At 39.3% G+C, this 19,798-nt stretch overlaps 1 protein-coding gene across 1 annotated transcript in view; it reads right to left on the bottom strand.

The window, feature by feature from the left end:
• Positions 1–19,207, bottom strand: part of CCDC93 (coiled-coil domain containing 93) — a 35,119-nt gene extending 15,912 nt beyond the window's left edge. The window contains exons 1-11 of the mRNA XM_066323134.1: positions 19,054–19,207; positions 17,913–18,026; positions 16,139–16,233; positions 13,390–13,501; positions 10,767–10,865; positions 9,707–9,763; positions 6,170–6,270; positions 5,036–5,075; positions 3,535–3,627; positions 3,019–3,069; positions 1,957–2,043 (exon numbers count right to left, since the gene is read on the bottom strand). Of these exons, the coding sequence (XP_066179231.1) occupies positions 1,957–2,043; positions 3,019–3,069; positions 3,535–3,627; positions 5,036–5,075; positions 6,170–6,270; positions 9,707–9,763; positions 10,767–10,865; positions 13,390–13,501; positions 16,139–16,233; positions 17,913–18,026; positions 19,054–19,095 (891 nt within the window). The 5' untranslated portion in view covers positions 19,096–19,207. The remainder of the gene's footprint in view (positions 1–1,956; positions 2,044–3,018; positions 3,070–3,534; positions 3,628–5,035; positions 5,076–6,169; positions 6,271–9,706; positions 9,764–10,766; positions 10,866–13,389; positions 13,502–16,138; positions 16,234–17,912; positions 18,027–19,053) is intronic.
• Between the last annotated feature and the right edge of the window lie 591 nt (positions 19,208–19,798).

Below are 19,798 nucleotides of genomic sequence, written 5' to 3'. Positions count from 1 at the left end.
AAGAAGTGTGATATACTCTTCACTCATATTTGCTCTTGGTTCCTCTAGACAGATGGGTAAGCAGCTTAATTTTAAATGAAAATAAGAGGCAAAACCTGTCTTCCTCCTCTCCACTTTCCATGTTATTTATATTGAAGAACAGCTTAATGATCTGCTTTGTTTTTACATCCACAGCAAGAAAAGACCAATTCTGATGGCTTAACCCAACAACTCACAGGCTTTGCTTTTGCTGTTAGGAAAGGAAGAAGTGCCTCTAGCAACACCTGTGACCCTGAACTACTTAACAAATGCACACTCAGTGCTACTTACTCCTCTCATTAGTCAAATCACACTCCTTCAGCATGTTATGCATTCCAAAACCTCTTAATTCTCTCCACACATTTAGCCTCTTACATGCATAAGACACAAATGGAGAAAAATGAAAATGCAAAAGAAACATGAGCTAAACTAGTCTGAGACTGATGCTTGCAGAAATAGTAAAAAATTCACATAGTGCAGCTTTGGCACTAAAAAAAAAAGTAGATATTTCAGGAAGTGAACTTTACAGCTTGCTTTTTGAAAATGGGAAAGAACCATCACTACTGTCTCTGACTGCTTGAAGATGATCAATTTGCTACTCATTAATAATTTCCTGCTAGTGTTTTCAGAAGGTGAGTAAGGACACTACAATCCTTCCTGCACTTCACTCAGCAGGTTAACATGGCAGCAGAATGGAGAAATGCAAATGCAGAAAATCATAAGCACTGATCTGCAAAAATGCCTCTTGTAAGAGAAGTCCTGGTCCATGGCAACATCAGACCTGGAATTTGGCTTCCCAGGTCTCTTCACTGGGCTTGTGGATTCTATTTAGACTCTGGTAAACAAATAAGCACTGCTGTGTCTCTCAGGCTATGGACAGTTACCAGGGGCTAAGACTATCAGAATCACATCCAAATGTTGCTGATGCCTCGATAAACTCTTTGGTAACATGCTTAATTCTTTTCTTGGTGCATGTATACGTGCACAGAAATTCTATTTTTTAATCACATCCCATAGATTTGAGAAGTGATCTATTTTTGGTTTGACTTGAATCAGTTCTTACTTTTCAGAGTATTAATCATCACTCTACTATAATAGTCAAGGTCCTGCTCCCTTCTCTCAGAACAGAAGAAATGTAACATTGAAATATGACCCTTGGGCTTCTGTTCTTCTAATCTTTTATAATAAAGAAAGGCCAAGAATTTGCTGTTGAGCTATAGGGTTTATCTCCAAAATGGGAAAGCTCCATACCTCAAATGTGTCAACGAAAGGGAAGAAATATGAGAAGACTATTGGACAAGTAAGAGCGACCTATAACTCATATCTGGCAGTGATGTATTGTATGCATTAATTGCTTGAAGAGTCAGATTTTCTTTTCACATTACTGCAAAAAACAATCACAGCTGAACACGGCAACAGCAGCAAACACATATTTAATTGCTTTGACTTCTCAAAGCAACAAAGGTTTGGGTTTGATGGGATGAGATTCAAAACTTGAGATCCAGGCCATGACTGAGAACTGGAGTCCAGTGCAAACACCTGGAAATCTGAGGGGAAGAGACCTAGACTTTTCTCTGAGCAGGCCCACAGAACTGTATTTCTGTGCTTAACACTGAACATTTTAAAGCACATTAAGAATTTAGGCCTCTAGTTTGAATAGATACAACTTCTTCATCCATGAAGGCATTTAGCCAGGTGCTTAAGCCCAAATTATGGAATGCAAATCATAAAGGTGTGATATGTACTATCACATCAAAAGCCTGGGTATGTTTAAGTCTCTTTAAAGTACTTTCCTGAACTCTGGCTGTGCTGCTGCCCACAGCATGTATTAAAAAGCGTGTTTCAAGAGACTCATGGCAATGAAGTTGGCAGCTTAAAGCCTAAATTAACAAACTATCAAACATCACGTGGTTAAACCCACTCAGGTAACACACTCACCTTCTCAGCATATTCAGACACAATTTGCTTGATCTCATCTGACTGGAGTCCAACAATCTGGCCAACTGTGCTTGCTGTCAATTTGCCCTGCAATTGTATCAAGAAAATGCTTGGAGTTTTGGAACTGCCTGTACTTTTACATGACAATTTTCAGTAAGTTCTAATTTTAAACAGAAATCTGCATAGAGTAAAAATCTCTAACCATAAGAAAAGTCCAGGAAACATTCCACCCCCCCAAACCTAATTTTGCCGATATTTCTCACTTAAATCCTTTTAGCAAATTTTTATTCAGCTTTCAGAAAGTTAATTTTTATTCTTTATACTGAATTTTGCATTTGCTTAATAAATCTCTAAGCATGCAGGCATGTACAAGAATTCATCTTTAAACTGCATGCATGTATAAAGCCAGTTTTCAAACAGAACTGAATTCTACAATGGATTTCAGTAAAATGCATGTCAATCAACTCTGAGACTTGATTAATTATTCTCTTTTCTTTCATGACTCCAGGATAAACAGAAATAATATTTAACAACTGAATTAATTCCGAGTCCTTTCACCCAGAAATCGAGAACAGACTACAAGTTCCATTATATCATTAAATACAACAAATTAAGAAAAGAATATATATATATCCAGTATTTTCTGTCTTAGACTAATGTTGCTGTTTATTTATAAAGTGCTTTGAAAAGAACCTTAAAATGCACACAGTTTTCCAGCACTCTCCTCAGTAATCCTCTGAATAACTTCACAAGATGAATGAAGTAAGATAGTGCATCTTGGGTAGCTGCAGAGTGATGTCTTTCCCCTGAAATTCTTGTAGAAACCATTCAAAAGAGGCATTTATTTATATTGCCATTATCATTTCAGGGCAAATAATGAATAATTAGCCTTGTAAAATTTACTGTCTTTCTAATTCAACCATTTTTATGTACTCTCCTCATGAAAATTTAAACACAGTCATTCCAAGACTTCAGACCTGAGTCAGCAGTCTGATGTTAAGAACAATTACCACAATCAACCGTAATTTAAACAAATCTCTATCAGCTTTTAATGCTACTGACCTCTTCTTTTGCCATCGCAGCCATTCCAGTCATCAGAGTTTTAATGCGAAGCTAGAGCAAAATATGAACAATTATACATAACAATTTAACTTCTATTCTTTAGCTTTTTTCTGCCAGGGACACAAACATATAATTAGTATCATATAATGTGTATTTTAAAGCATGTAATAGGGCATTTAGTCTGTAAAAAGGTGGCTAAAATTACAAATTTAAGGAAAACTTATTGTAACAGTGAACATTCACTCAGATTATTCAGCTCCCACTGTCAACCAAAAATCAACCTTTTAAAAAAATGATCAGATCAGATTCAAGGGAAAAAAGAGGTTTTGGGTATTAAACTTAAACAAGCATTAATTTTGGGCATCAATTTCAGGCTCTGTATTCTTTTGTGGGAAGCAATTCTTACTTCAACTAACCATAGAAATTTTCCTTCCTTTGGAGAACAACTGGGCAGTGAAAATTGTTGCTCTCCTCCCCAGGTTAGTACCTCCCATGCCTACTGTGTCTGGGGCTCACCTCTTCAGCAGCCTGAAGGTCATCTTCATCACAAGGCTCAGCCTTCCCTGCTGCTGCAAGCCCTGGAGGTAGCACTGCTTTTTTATCTTCAGCCTTTTAAAGAAAAAAATAAGACTTTAATATGCCTAGTTCCAATATTCTTAAGTGTTAAGAAAGACATCAAGGAGAAAACTCGAATGTAGCTGTTCTGTTTATATGAATACATTTCAGCTCCTGGAACATTCTCACCCTCCAAATCATGCCAACTGAAATGTAAGCCTTCCTGATTTCTGACAAGTGTTCCAACTGTGTCTCTGGCTTCCTCTGGACTTATCTGGTCCAAAGATTCCTTATTCCACAGCTGTCTGAGAGCTGGCAGCCTCAGGAGACCCAGAATATGATGCCTACTACACAGGGCAAGACTGAATTTTTTTTTTTTTTCATTTTTATATAAAAACCATAAATCGTTTTTGCAACTTCATACTGGTATAACAAACATGCAACATAAAAAGTGCAAACATGCCTGGTTCAGTTAGGAGAATTTGTACCACCAAAGTAAAGAGAACTGGAGACAGCCAGACTCAATTTCTACGTCACTCTGCTGCACCACTGACCTATTTCTGTGTCCACTTCTGCCTGTCTGGGACTCAGCTTCCACAACAATCATGATGAACATCTAGTGTACAATCTCCCAAAGGCAACAGAATTTTTGAAGAAACAAACTGAACTCTATAAACATGAGTAGTGATTACTCTGAGGGGAAAACAACCATGCCTAGATTGGAAAATATCTCCATTTATAAAAAATTAAATGGGACATTTTTATGTGGAATACTGAGATAATGAAGAAGAGTTAGCTTTATTCTACTCAATGTATTGCTGGGTCCATGACGTGTTTAATGCATTATCTTTGTTATCTCTGTCTGTAATAAAAACTTGTAGCCAAATTAGTATCTCCACTGAAATAACAAAACTGCTGGTACTCTGTATTTTATGGGCATTTTAAGATTCCATAATCATCAAAGGACAGCAAGGATGCTAATCTTCCAGAGTGACAATGATTTATTTATAGCATGGTATCAGCTTTCTCTATCACATTAAACAAAGTGTTTTGTAATAAATGTCTGTAATATTCTTAGCAAGTTGAATGGTTCTTCAAAAAGAAAAAACCCTTAATGATCATACTATGGAACACTCAGTTAAAAGACACTAAACAGACAAGATATGTCATTACCTAACAAACCAAAACAAACAATGCCTAAACCCTCTTTCTTCTAAACCAAAAGAAGTTTACAAAATGTGATCTGTGAGCAGAGATAACAGAAATCATTTAAAACAGGTAATCAATTCCACCTTTCATGACATGCAGATTTTTAATTCCAGTTACTAATTTTAAGATCTGTTAATAATAGACATTATAGTTGTTTATTCTGCTGTGTTCCTTTATGATTTAACAGTAACCAACACTTCAACAATGCAGTTCTTCCCACAACTTGAGTATTTTAAATTAGTACATTTTTTACCTGTTCTGTTTTTCCTGCTTGTCTGCTAAATCCGTATCTCCTAAAAGAACAATAGTAACATGAAGGAAAAATACTGTTGTTTATGACTTTCACAAATACCTAAAGTTTTTATCAATTTTCAATGCAAGATACGCACCAAGACCCAGGATCAAATTAGTTTTGAAATGTTTCAAGCAAACTAAATAAGGAGGTACTGGAGCATATTTACACAATGGTTTCAGATCCATCTATTCCTTCTATCAAGATTTACAAATCCTGACTTTCCATAAAGTACTGTCGTGTAAAGCTCATGAAAGGAAAAAGCAATGCCCTCTTCCCATTTGAAAGAACTATTACACTACAGCCCATATTACTGCTAAAAGGAAACTACTCAAAACAGTGAGTTTTGAGAAATCAAATAATCTATGGCTTTGGGGGAAGAGAAACCCCAGAAGATACAAAATGGAATTCAGATGTCGTCTGCACTTGTTAAGTATTAAGAGCTCAGACAGCAGACAAGATGTCCTTACCTCTAAACTGTGAAAAGAAAATTGGAAATAGAAACTTGAAATAGAAGCTTTGTAACTTCATTTTTCTGTGTTTGGAGAGCTCTCAGTAAACCAGAGGGAATTTCATAGATAATGGAAAAGTGAAAGCCTTGCTAACTTTGTCTCTGAATGAAAGTCTGCACGAAAGTGAGAAGACAAAACATTCAACCATGATTCAGCCTCCTGATGCAGGAACCACATAAGAACTAGGAAAAGAAGGAACAGCAACTGCAGGTCCTTTTTTACCAAATTTTCAGTGGATTGCTTGCAAAAAACCAAGTGTTTTTGCAAACCAGTGTTGATTGACACACTATCTGGAAGGATGATGTATTTCAGCCATTTTTTATAAAAAACAAGTATGTTAAAAAAAACTATCCTAGAAAGAGTATAAAAGTCTCCTACTGTACAAAATATGGTTCACAAATATGAGGATTGTCCAGTCGCCAGAGAATTTATAGGTTAAGGAAAGAAATTCTGAAACCAAACAGGAGTAAATCTGAAACAGTTAAATTCTGAACAGGAAAAACCCTACCACAATCCAAATTTTATCTGTACTGCTTGTATTACACAGCACAAAACCCAGAGAGAGCCAAATGAAGCCTTTCACCTGCCATATTCCAGAAGTGTAGCATGAACCTTTGATTCCTCATCCAGCAGTTTCTCAGCTCCTGTCTGACGTTTGTATTTTCTCTGGGGTTTATAAACCTCCTGCAAGACAGTGAACGAGTTCAGAGACTGTAAAAGGGTTTTCTAAAATAAATGAGGAATTGTTATCTAAAGTGATATCCACACTGTTTGCTTTCCAACTCAATATACTTACCCAAATAAACATCCTTCACGTTCTCTTTTTGGAATTAAATTATAAAACCTTATTGAATCATTTTCTAAGCAATTTTCTATAGAAATTGTCTAAGTTTAAAAAATATATAAATGAGTATTTAACATGAAACAATGTCTCAACCATCTCCTCTGTCATGTCTGAAAGAAGAGTAAAAAGTAACACACTGAACATCTATTAAAATGACATAGCTAATGCCTTATCTAGAATGTTACCTCCTTTTTGAGTTAGTTCTACTTTTAAACTCTGATTAGATAATTAAATGCAATTATTATTTATTCAATGATCACAGGTTACAGTGGAATTAAAGCAGATTTCATTGCAATTTAAAGAACAAAAATGTGTCAAGAAGTTTGGTAGCAAAATAACTTTAATCTATTGCTATCCCAGTGTAATCCAACACCTGGGCAACAGTCCATCAAATAAAACAAGGATTCCAAAGTACTATTTTGTACTAATAGAGCTGCTTCCAATTTAAAAACAAAACGGAGAACATTTCTTTTTTAATCTGGCTTCCTGTACCATATAAACTATCATTTTCAACAAAGAATTCCTGCACCATAACACTGCTGAAATGGCTTTCCATCTTTTTCAATAATGTAATCCCAAAGTGGAGATTTCAAACAAGTGAAAATTGACAATATTCCTCGGCAAGCTTCTCCTGAATTTTTCTGTTGCTCTTTACAACTTTTACTTCATTTCTAAACTTAATTTCTGTCACCTTTGCTTGCAGCTATTCAATCTTGCTATATTTTTGCTTGTCACATGAAAAAAGCTTTTTATGACCAAGGATCTCCCACTAAATGTACTTTCACATCTACAATAAAGCAATGTAAGTCATAAAAATATTATCAGCTTTTATGGTGACATTCTATTTTATATCTGTGCTATAAGAAGTGTAGGCATCATACCATAAACATTAGTTTTGGCATCAGGCAATTGGGTAGTTGAACAAACCCACTGCAAGATAACCTCAGTTCACCATCTAGTCACCTTTCAGTAGCAGCAGTCCTTATTCCAATGACCATCACTGATATTGAACATTCCCTTTTCCAGCCTTTAGATCAGGACCATGAATCTCAGTGTACTGTCCCCCTTGAGGAAAAAGGGTAGGCCCTTAGATCAATTACAATAATGAATCCACACAACCAACTAGTCTTTCACACTTGCTGATCCTCTTTTAGGACAGTGGATTTCTCTTCCAATTCCAATGCACAATGATTTAAAGGTCACCTGCAAAAGAACCTTCATCTAAAGGCCACCTTCTCCTCCTTCTAGTTCCTATAGGTAGACAGGAAAGCTTGTGCACATTGTGCCTTGAAAATTCACTGTGTGTGCTCTGGACTGCACTCATGCCTAAATGCCTTAACAGATCTCATGAACTAATATTTCCTTAAGAAGATCAGGTGCCAGATGTGGAAGACATGATCCTGACAGAGCTCATCTGTTTGAAGAAAAGGTGTTTGGCTAATGACACTCTACACAATGACGAACAAATGTAAAAATTTTATGTACCATGAAGATGCATCTACAAACTAAAGATCTGTGAGACACAACAGAAGACAGAGTACAAATTAATAGAATATAAACACTAAGCCCTACAAATACTTCTCGTTCTGAGTAACCAAAGGCAACCCTTCATCACTGTTAATCGAATATCCTCTTAATTTTTTTAAATTACACTGAAAATTTTAGGTAGTGGTGTCCCATAACAGTATTACAATTATTTTGTTTCTGCCCTTTTCAATAACAAGGTCAAGGTCAGCCACTTGGATACAGAATCTTTAGTGCTAAAGACAGTGCAGGTAAAGGGCACACTTGAAAAATCAGGACAATTATTCTGAAAATTTGAAATAAGCAAAAGCCCAATGAGTTTCAAGTGCTACTTGATAGAACATACACCTGGAATTTGCTTTCTCACACGGGTTTACATGGTCTCTCAGTGTAAAGAGCTATACAGGAGCATAAATTATGTAATGATACCTATGCAGAGGGTGAGCTAACCTGTAAAACAGAATACATGTCTCACTGGAAAGTGTTTCTAGCCAGAGTAACTCATTGCAAGTCTGCTAATAATTAAAAAAACCCAATCAAATCATGGGGAACAACACTTTGGAGACTGTAATTGAAATTTCCAGAGCAAGGTCAATTATTCAAATAGATTAACAAAGGAATTACATTGGTCATCACCTGGAGACTTTCACTGCAATGTTATTCTACAAACACATGCTGTAATTCAACCATGTATATTAGGCTCAGCAGCACTCAGGTCATTTGAATAGAAAAACAACTACCTCCCTCCAAAACCTGGCAAAAGAGTAGGGTGACTTGTCTGGCCCATTACACAACCTCTCATAAGCTCCTTACAGCAGCACTGAACACCTCCAGCTATGGATGAAGAGCTCAGGGTGCCTGGCTAGAGCAGTCTGAAAAACAGTGATTTTCTCAGGAGAGCAGGGTGTCATTCTGTTGAAGAGCCTTGGAAATGTCCCATTCAAAGCAAACCCAGATTTCTCCTCTCTTGTCAAATGCTGTCCTGGAATTTATCATGATGGTCCACAAAAACCCCAAACCAGTGGTGAACTACTGCAAGTCAAAAATGGGGAACTGATGGTCCCAAGCAAAGAGGGAAATTAGAAAGCAAGGACATAAGCTCCAGTTGCCAGCTAGACAGCTGAATTCAGGTGTGAGAGTGAGAGAGCCTAGGTGTTTTATGTGCCACTCTCTGTAGCATTCATGAACAAGCTTTCAAAAAATACATACAGTATATCAAAGACTTAGAGGACTTGCATGTGAACAGGGAGAACACAGGTGAAACCACCTTTCCCAACCAACATCTGCTACTTGAAGAAAAAACGTTTCTGAAGTAGGGTGTGTGCTTTCACTGCTAATGACAAGAAGTAAAAACGACAAGTTCTGAAATGCAGAAAATTGAGATCACCACCATATTAACTAATTTCAAGACAAACAGCACAACTGCTGATAGTTTCAAACACACATTTAAGTCTACTGGTGGTTTGTTTAACAGTCTGTAAGCTACCCTGTGACTTTTGCTGGATAGTGTGGGATTCACACACCCTGTGCAGGCAGTGGATATGGTTCATCTCCTCATACAATGCACATCTATCAATCTGATAGACTGCCATTCCAGACCTGCCTCAAGAACGAAGATCAACATGTAACTTAATTGAGATCTTCTCACGAGAAAACCCAGGACTGACTGCATAAAACAGAATAAACCACCTCCAATTTCATTACTAAAATCACTCACCTGGCCATAAAAAAAAAGAAATCCAACATACTTACAAAGATATCAGTAACTGTTTTGAGTGCCTTCTCTTTTCTTTGCATGAACTCATCATCCTGAAAGACATTAGTGGAGGTAATTAAAAATACCAGGAATGGAGACTAAATCTCAAACATTCTAATGATTCTGTGAAACAAAGCAGTCAAACAGCTTCTGAGTTGCCCAATGATTTGGTGAAATGTTAGTGATTTCCTGTAACACAGAAAAGTGCTTGTTTCTGCCTTCAGATGGGAGATAGGTCATCAAAACTGTGTCCAGATCGGCAGCCTGGCTGCTCCCTGTTTAGACAGTACCTGACACAAAACCAATCCCAGCCCACTACTGACATCTCCAATCTTTACTACACTATTAAGAAATGAAGCTGGGATAGACTTGATGTGGAAAAAAAAAGTTTCCTCTACTGTAATTTTAGTTTCTAAGCATTAAAGATAATAATTTTTAAAAAAATCAAAACCACCCCAAGTTAGTCAAATCTGTCTATCCCAATACTAGGGACATCTACCTTTAATCCTGTTACTAAGAGACAAAACTTGGGTTCTAGATGTTAGAAATGGAATTGCCTTGTGACATGTATGCACAGAACTGACAGCATTACAATGTAGGCCCTTATCCAAGCTCATTCAAACCCTCCTCCTCTACCAAGGAAACTTCGTATCATTGCTGAAGAACAGTTCAGTTTCTGAATGCAGCTTTTTACAAATCTAGTTTTCAAGAACAAATTTTGGGGTTTGGATACAGGAAGACAAGAGCTGCCTTTCAGGACTCCAAAATAAACTGGCTGTTTCTAAATAGCTAGAATGACACAAAAATACCAAATACTGCAGAAAAACTAAGGCAAGCATAAGGCAAAAATTAACCAGAATCTACAAAATTTCTGTCACACACACAATAATGCTTCCATTTTTTCCCAGATAAAATTGTAGGGGATTCCTTTAGGACTCATTTATAAAATGACTGCAAAAGCAACTCTGGTGAAGTGTGTGGATTTCAGAGCTGTGAGGTTGGTACAGCAGCTGAACATCTGACTTATCATAACAGAAAGAACTGCCTTAGCCTTACCTCTGGCAGTCTGTGAGTTTTTTGAAACTGTGATATAGAGTAAGAACGGACATAATCTCCCATTTCTTCCCTTGTTTCTATTGCACGTTTCACCAGCCACTGAAAAAAAAAAAATTGTATCAGCTGAAAACAAAAGAACAACAGCAGCAAGCACCAAAAACTACTGCCTAGTTTTTAAATACATGATAAAAGCTAAAAGTACATTTTTAAGCATGGAAACAAGAAAATGTGATTTATTTGTAAACACGGCAACTCTTTGGCCTAATCCTAACAAAATGCACCAGTATTTCCTACTTTATAAACTTATAAAAACATCTGTTACTTCATAAACATTTCTTCTTCCTCTGTGCATATGTTTCTTCTATGAAATTCTCCTGCTACAGATCACTCACTGGTTTAAAAGACTACAGCTCCACCATAAAAAGATGTATCTTCAAGCCTATGAAGTGCTCATGAAGAACCACATGCCTGTGCAGAAAAAAGACTTCTTCTGACATTTATAAGACCACACAAAAAGCCACAAAATATTGAAGTACATTTTAAACAATGTTGGAGAAGATAAATCTTGCAGGCTGTTGACAGCCTGTGCAGGAGGTCACAGAAGAGATGAGATCAACTGTGGAATCCAAGTTTGAACCAGCAACTGTTTCCTGTGCAGTAACCATGAACCCCTGGAAAGCGAGGGGAACATGATGACAACAAGAGAGGGAAATGAAGACTATTAATTACCAAGCACATCTCAGCACAAGACTGTGTACATACTTTTGCCTGTGATCATAAGAAGAATTTATTAGGAAGAACAATGACATTTCTGCCCAATGGAATATATGTTAGACTTTTTTTAAAGTTTTTTTTTTTTTAAGTTGTGCTGCAGTCTATGGCAGTGAGCCAACTCAGCCCAATTTCCTCTGGTAGGGAAGGATTCATCTAAATTCTTGCACAGTGCAAGAGCTAATGGGACACAACAGCAGCCTTAAGAGCAAGCTTTTCGTATCATTTGGAAACTGATTTGAGATTTACAGGTAGCAAGTAGAATCCTGAGTTTAACACGGCATTGAATAAAGTGCCATTATCAAATACATAATTCATGCATGGTGCAGTCAGCATTTTTAATTTTGCATGGTATTTTTCAGAACACAGCATTCCGGTGACACCAACAAGTTTTCTTGAAAGTCTGTCTTGGCTGGGATGAAATGAGGAACCTGCCTCATCTGGAGCAGGCAGAACTTCACAGGGACCTGACAGAAAGCCACAGTTTTTAAACAAAGATCCCCTACATATGAAAAAACTAAAAAAAACCCCTAAAGCCATCAAAAAAGACTATCACCAAGTATGGGTCAGCTCCACCACCTACTGGCAAGCTACAAATACTGAGAGTCACTGCTCTCACAGAAACCCAGAAGTAGATTTCCTCCCTGTTTAAAGTTATTATTTCTCCTTTCCAGAAGTAATATCCCAAACCAGGATTTGGGATAAAGCAGGTGAGAGAAAAGAACCCCTAGTGCTATTGTTTTTACTGGAGGATTATATTTCCTGTAAAAGAAGCCTAGTGTTTGATAAATGTAACCATTCAGTGCCATCGAGTGACCAGGGCAAGAAACTCACCTGGGTTGACTTTTTTTCCCCCCCTGGGTAGGAAATAAGAGTTCAGAAGTAAAAACTCACATTAGCAAGATAAAAACTTTCCACCTTAAGCAGCAGCATCATAGCCTGAAAGCTGTGCAGGAGTAGAACATACCACAGAATGTTTTGTGGGGAGTGCACTTAAGTGTGGTTTTCCTCAGGAGCCTCCAACTAGAAGGTAACAGGAAAGAGCACCAGGAAGTTTTCCCCACTTCTTATAGACTGAAATTTAGATTAAACTCTTACTTGCTAAATTCCTTCACAGGCATGAGGTAAGGTGATATTTAATGGAAAAGAAGTTTACTTAACTTCGACCTATCTGTCAAAGATACCTTTCTGTGCGTAGATGAAAGAGAAATCAAAAACTGATAACAGCATGCCAAGGATTCTCAAAATACCACATGTAACTGGAACGCCTCAAGTGTTAGCTTAAATCTTAATAAACTCTAGAGCAATGCACGTGATGAGTTAGTGGTGCTCAACAAACACAGAGTGAGAGAATCACTTGTCAGAGAACAGTTTTTAAGTGACAGGAATTAAAGATGAATTATGCTTAAAGAAATGACCCCAGTGGCTTCTGCCTTATTCACATCCTTCTGATTCAAGGCCTCTCTCCATAACTTACTCCATAAGCCTAAATACAGACTGTGAAGTATTTGTTCTAGTTTCTAGTCTGCCACAGCAGACTATCAGATTCCACAACAAGATTAAACTTTGGTTCCTTTAAGCAGGCATTTCACAACAGGCACAATCTGACTCCATTGCAAAGAATTCAGAGTTTGCTTTGTTTACTTTCTAAATGTGGATCAAACAATACTTAAAAATTCTATCATCCATAACGTCACTTCATTCTTTGAAAATATTAATTTAAACTACTTCTCTGTGCTTATTTATTCTGAAGTTAAATAAAGAGCCAAACAATAATTCAAAGCTTTGCTCCATTTTTATGCAAGTTTTATGGTCTTTTTCAGCAAAGTATCAATACGCCATGAAATGTTACCTGTACAACAGGAAATATGTGAATGAAATCCAGTCCCTGGATCTGATGTGGTTCCAAACGATGTGGACACTTCATTTTTGGTAATACTGACACGATTTTTTCAGTTAAGGCACTATTATAAAAACAAAAAGACAGATGAATACATGCTACAATTTTTTTTTTTTTTTTCAAATTACAGATTATTTTTGCTAACACAGTACTTCAAAGAATCCCTATAGTGACTTCCACAATATATAATGAAAAGCAATCAAACTCATTTACAAAACAGCTTTTACAGGCACTATTTATATCATCAGTCTGTGAAGAAGTGATTAATCCAGTGATGAAGCTCCTATATTGGAAATTCATTTAACTACTACAGGAAATTTCAAAATCTGCATGCCTGGACAGACAAAATACCCATATAAGATACACCTACAAACACCTTTGCATGTTATAATGTACATCCAACGTGGAGAGAGTAGCCTTAAGAACAATTACACTAAGTAAGAGATGTGCCCTCCAAGGAAGTCCAGAATCAAATGTAAGGACTTAAAACTTTTATTCAGCAGAACTCTCAAAACACATCTTGATGTTACTCCTGAAGCTTTATGAATTTAAATACATACTGCACTCAAATACACAGTACACTTCACATACTTTTCAAGTGACTAAAACTGAATTTGCTGGCAGCAATCTCATTCTAGAGCTCAGTAAGAGCTGGTTAAGAGGAAGGATTACCCTGCCACAAGGGATCCATCTCCAAGAAATTCATCCTGTTTCCACTGAATACCTAATTTTAGGGCAAGAATTTTTTTTGCTGTCAGTGTTGGCAAGAACATTTTTAAAGCAGGTGTCACCACTGAGGATGAAAACTTTACTTGGAAAACCAAAGCTATTTCTCCATGAAGGAAAACAATTAACTGGTCCACTACTGACTTCAATGATATTTAGCACTGTCCAAATGGACAACTAAGATCCTGGAAGAACAAAAGGGGATCAAGAGATACAAGACACTGACCAAAATCTGGAAATAGAAACCTTTTACTTCCTACAGGGAAGTAAAGCACAATCAAAGCAAATGCGATTAAAACAAAAGCTATTTATCCAACAGATGGAAGATCTTCTCCTAATGTCTGTTTCCATGTTTATTTCAGCAGTTAAATAACAGGACACCATCACAATGGTGTAACACCAACACTTTGGAATAATACTGAGAAAAACACAGTTTAACTTTTCTTTATCTTGAAAACATCACAGAAGCCCTGAGCCTCTACCAACACAAACATTACATGGACATCAAAACAGCCTATGCTCCTGTGATTCTGAACATTTTAGATTTACAAATAAATCATTGTTGCTGTTTTGGGAGAGGAGTCTGGTTTTTGTTTGGCCAGTTTTGCATCCAGTCAGCTGGAAAAATAACAGAACATTTTGAGAACAACTTAACTATTTCCTACCCTGTTGTTCTTAAGGATAACAAAGATAAAAAACTACCACCACCATTGTCATTCCTAGTCTCTACTTAATTCTTTGCACTCAGCAATGATTTATGTAGTTAGTTATAGATGATGATTTGAGTGTCACCAAATGCAATACCCACAAATATTTATTTTGGAAAGCATTGCCAGTGCTTTGTGACTTTCAAGAAAACACAGAAAAATGTTCTTTCTAACTACACTGAGTAAATAAGCCTCTTCATACCACTGTACCTTGTCAGGCTAATCTTATTTCCTGCAAATTTTAATTATGGCTCTTTTATCACAGATACACATAAAGAAATGATGGAGTTTAGAATGTGTTCCCTTTCCCAGCATAAACAACATCTATATCTTCTCTGGTACAGAAATGAGCTGGTTTATGAACAAATTCCATGCATAAGAAATAAATCAAAACAAACTGTTCTCACTGGGTCACCCTGAGGAAGGAAATCCTCCTCCTCAGTATGGGGCAGGTAACTATTTTGGCAACAATGACATGCTTTAAATTCTGTTTGCTGATGCCTACAATTCCAACCCAGAACCATAAAAGGGAGTCAGAGGTTATTTACACAGCAGAACTGCAGACACAGGGAACTCGGGGAAGCTCTTCTAATGTTGCACTCCAGCTTCCAGCAGCGTGGTCTCCCTCTGCCCTTTGCTTTGGCCTCTGCATCATCCCCTTGTGCCAGCACAAGCATCTGTGCAGCTGCACAGAGAACTGGATCCAGGAATTCATTCATGTTAAAACTATTTTCTTTTTTTTTCCTTTCTTTTGGGTTGGTTTTTTTTTTTGTTTGTTTGTTTTTGGTTTTTGGGGTGTTTTTGGTTTTTTTGTGTGTTTTGGTTTTTTTTGGTTGGTTGGTTGGTTTTTTTTTTTTTGTGTGTGGGGGGTTTTTTTTGGGTTTTTTTTTTTGGTTTTTTTTTTTTTTTTGTTTAGGGTTTTTTGAGGGTTTTTTTGGTAGGTTTTAATTTGGATCAGTTCCCATTTTGGTTCAGTGTGGAGCCACATAAATGTTTTCAGTGCCTAGCAGGGATGTAAGAACATGGCAGCCCAAAGGGAATAGCACTGCCTTTTTAAAAATAAGCTTCTTTCTGGATTTAGAATTTGTGGAACTACAGTCTGAGAAACCCAGACACCTGCGCAATGTTTTGTAAACAGGCAGTCCTTAAAAGCAGGAAATTGGAAATAAAACTCTTTCTTAGAAACACAGCAGGTAACTTTCCCCTTCCTATTCACTTTTCATTTTCTAGAAGAAGAAAAAACTCCACTTGCCATTTAATCAACTTACATTTTCTGACCAATGGTAGAGTTCTCCTGAAATAATAAATCCACGTCGATATCAAAGCTGCAGGTAGTGATACACCACGTCATGCCTCCCACCACCTGGCAAAGGAGCAACACCATGGTCAGGGCCATTCTGAACTGAAGAGTTAAACCAAATACATCTTCAAGGATTTATTTATTTTAGAAACTACATCTCAGTAATCTCACTATCCTCTCTGCTCCAAGACAGACTCAGACAATAAAACCATACCAACTTCATACAATACTGCACACAAAACACATGAACAAGAAGACAGAAACCAATCCAGCACTTACTGACAATCTAAAGTCCTCTCTTAGCTTAATATTTTAGTTTTGAAATAGCTCTCAGATTCAAAAAAAGGAAAGCAAACAAAAAAAATGGATAAAACACAACAGTATCTTAAATGTCATGACCTCTAAAAAGTGACACTATCAAAATTTTACCAAGGATTATAATTACTGCAGTCTTACATTTACCTTTTTATATACATATTTGCTACTATTATTTCTTGCTTGCTGACACATGCAACACAAAATGTTAGACACAGTATCAGCACAGCAATGAAATCCCCAGTTCTGCAGAAATGTCTATTTCAGACCGTATTCTGACATAGACATATTTAAACTCCCGAACCATTTCATCAACTTTACATAAATATTTAAAGACAACCTTGCATAAACATGTGCAAGATAACCTAAATGTATGCAAAGGCAAAGAAGAGAAAAGGGGATTAAAAAGTGGAGTAACTTGCCAACATCATGCAGCAAATTAGGAACCTTGGTTTCTATTTAACAAGGTTTCTGACACATTACTCCTCTCACACTCCCCTCTGATAACCCACAATTCCCTTTTGCATTAGCAGTGTGATCATTTTCAGTAGCAAGGCTCATTTTGGTGAGGTTGGGCACTGTCATGAAATGGTAACTCTGCAATTGTATTTAAGTAACTAGAAGTGATTTCTACACATAAATACAACAATGTCACACCCTAAGGCAGTCTCCTTGAAACCACTCTGTGAGCACAGATTCCTGAGCAGTGACTGCTAGCAATACCAAAGAGTTTAAATAAAATAAAATTGCATTGCAAAGTGAGGCTGTGCTATGATCAAAGATAGAGCAGGAAACAGAAGAATTCATTTCAAGGCTGCTGTAGTTCTATGTTTTCAAACTTTGGTTCAGGAATTTCTCACAGAGTCAGCATTAAAGCAATTCAAAAATCTCTCTTCAACCTGAACTTTGCTCATTGTTAGTATCACACACTTCCTGCCCAGGACAATGAAAAGTTAACTAATATGACATTTTAAAGATACGTAAAAACAGCCCCCAAATAATCTCACCAGGCTAACTGTTCCATTGTTACTCAGACACTTCCTCATTTCTCATCAATGGCTGTTTTTAAAACTACCATGCTATCTCCAAGGATCCAAAGACTAGCTATTCTAACTGCTTTTGGGAGAGGGAGGAAAATTCCCTAACTCTAGCACAGGCCACAGCGCACACAAGAAAGCAGACAGCAGCTACTTTGCATCCAACTGTCTCCTCTAAAACAGGCCTTGCTGCACAAAATCGTCTTTCAAGACTGAGGAGGTCCTGTCTGTCTGAAACTAGGTCATTTGCAGAATTATTCACACAGGGAAACCTCATAGGTTGTAACTGTCTTTTTTATAAAGTCACCCAAAATCACTAGGCATAACTAGCAAAATGTATAAGCCTCTAATACTTAACAGAGGGGTTTAAAAATATTGTACTGGCCTCACCTTGTCAAAGGGTGATAACCCCTTGATTCTTGCTCGAAAATACCCAGCAGCCACCAAGAGTTCCAAGATTTCAGTCAACTTGATGTTTTGTTCCTCATCTTCTCTTGTTTCAACCTGACAAACAAAGAACAGAACACTAATTCAGCTTTTCTCATTCATTTGAGGAACGAGCGTTTTCCGAGCCTAACCTTGGCACAGACCATGTATCAAGGAAAACCTGCCTTCCATGAGTCCCTTGGTTGTTAATTTGAAAGACATTAAAGAAACAGGTTTTAAAGAAACGTTTCTACATGGATTTAACATCACATTTTTTCACCCAGTTAAACACTTTAATCTGCTTTTGCTGTTCAAACCCCTGGTCCACTGCTTGCCTCCAGCTACTGAGACTATCCCATTGCCATAAGTCGGTTAATTCATTCTCCATTTCACACATTTCTTTCAATTTCAGGGTTCATAAAATCACACACCACAATTTAACCTCTATCCCAGTTAAAACCAAGACACACTTTTCTGATTCTTCTACAAAAGCAGGAGGAGACACTCACATGGAATTCCACTTTTTGGGCAACGCAATTTCAAAGCACAGCAGTAACAAAATTAACCCGTGACGGGCAGCCCGGACAGCCCCAGTGCTCCGAAGCCTCAGAAGCACAGCCAGCCTGTCCCACGGCTTTTGTGCCACCTTACAGCACGAAACCCCCCAGCTCCGGGGATACACGTGATTTCCTAGAGCCACAGAGCTCCCAAACACCTCGGCCCTAGGCCGGAGGGACGGCAACAAGGCTCCAGGTCTGCCCCTGGGGCTGCAGGGACCCGCCTGCACACCCTGCCCACCTCCAGCCCTTCGGGCACCCTCCTGCTCTCCGCTCCCTCCCCTGGGAAGCCGGCGAGCCGGGCTGGCAGAGGGGACACGGGCTGCTGCAGGGAAGGTGACCCGCACAGCGCTGCGGGCAGCCCTCAGGCCTCCCCGCGCCCAGCCCGCGGCGCGGCACCGACCCCGCGCTCCCGGCGAGGGCCGGCAGCGAGGGGAAGGAGCGGGCGGGGAGCCCGGGGACGCCGGTGCAGCGGGGCCGGAGGAACAGCGGCCGCGCCTCGGCGGCGCCCGGGGGACGGGGGGCTGGGAGAAACGCGGCTCCGGTACCTCCTGCGGGGCCTGGCGCTCCTGTCCCCGCGGGACCCCCATCGCCCTCCGCCGCCGGCCGCGCCGCTGTCACGTCCGCTCCCCGCCGCCGCAGCGCCCCGGCGAAGGGGTGTTCCCGGCCGGCGGCTGCCGGGTTCCCCCGCCCCCGCTCAATGGTTCGCCCGCACCCTCCTTGCGTACGAGCGCATCCGGGCCGTGCCATTCGCGGCCGAGGGGTGCCGGGGAAGGAGGGCGGCGGCTCATGTGACTGACGGGCTGCGCGGAGCGCAACGGCCGCGGCCCCGCCCGCGGGCTGCGCCCTTGGGGGCGTCCCCGGGTGTCCCCGTGCCCGCGGCCGCTCGGAGCGCGGCGGGTCTCCGCGGGCGCTTCCCCTGCGTGCCGCCGCCCTTCGCCCGCCGCTGCCCTTCGCCCGCCGCTGTTTTCTGCTTTTTTCTCTTCTTGCGAGGGGTCTTGAGGCCTCCCGCCAGCATGGAGGACAAGTCACTGAGCGCTCGGATTGCGAGGCGCCTCACGGCCGCCCGTGTACGCTGGGCGCTGACACTTCTCATTGCCAGCCGTGTTTCCTTTGGTGACTTAACAGCTGAAGTGGGGTTTAATTCTACTTTTTCTCCCCTGCACCCAGGTCACAGAAGCGCTGGGTCAATTAGGCTGGAAAAGACCTTTGAGATGAGCAGATCCAACATCGAACACCACCGTGTCAACTGGACCATGGCACCAGGGGCCATTTCCAGGATTTCCTTAGAGA

This window comes from Sylvia atricapilla, chromosome 7 (assembly GCF_009819655.1).
Source record: "Sylvia atricapilla isolate bSylAtr1 chromosome 7, bSylAtr1.pri, whole genome shotgun sequence".
NCBI lineage: Eukaryota > Metazoa > Chordata > Aves > Passeriformes > Sylviidae > Sylvia > Sylvia atricapilla.
The sequence above is the reverse complement of the archived record's forward strand: the minus strand, read 5'-3'. Positions and strand labels throughout refer to the sequence as shown.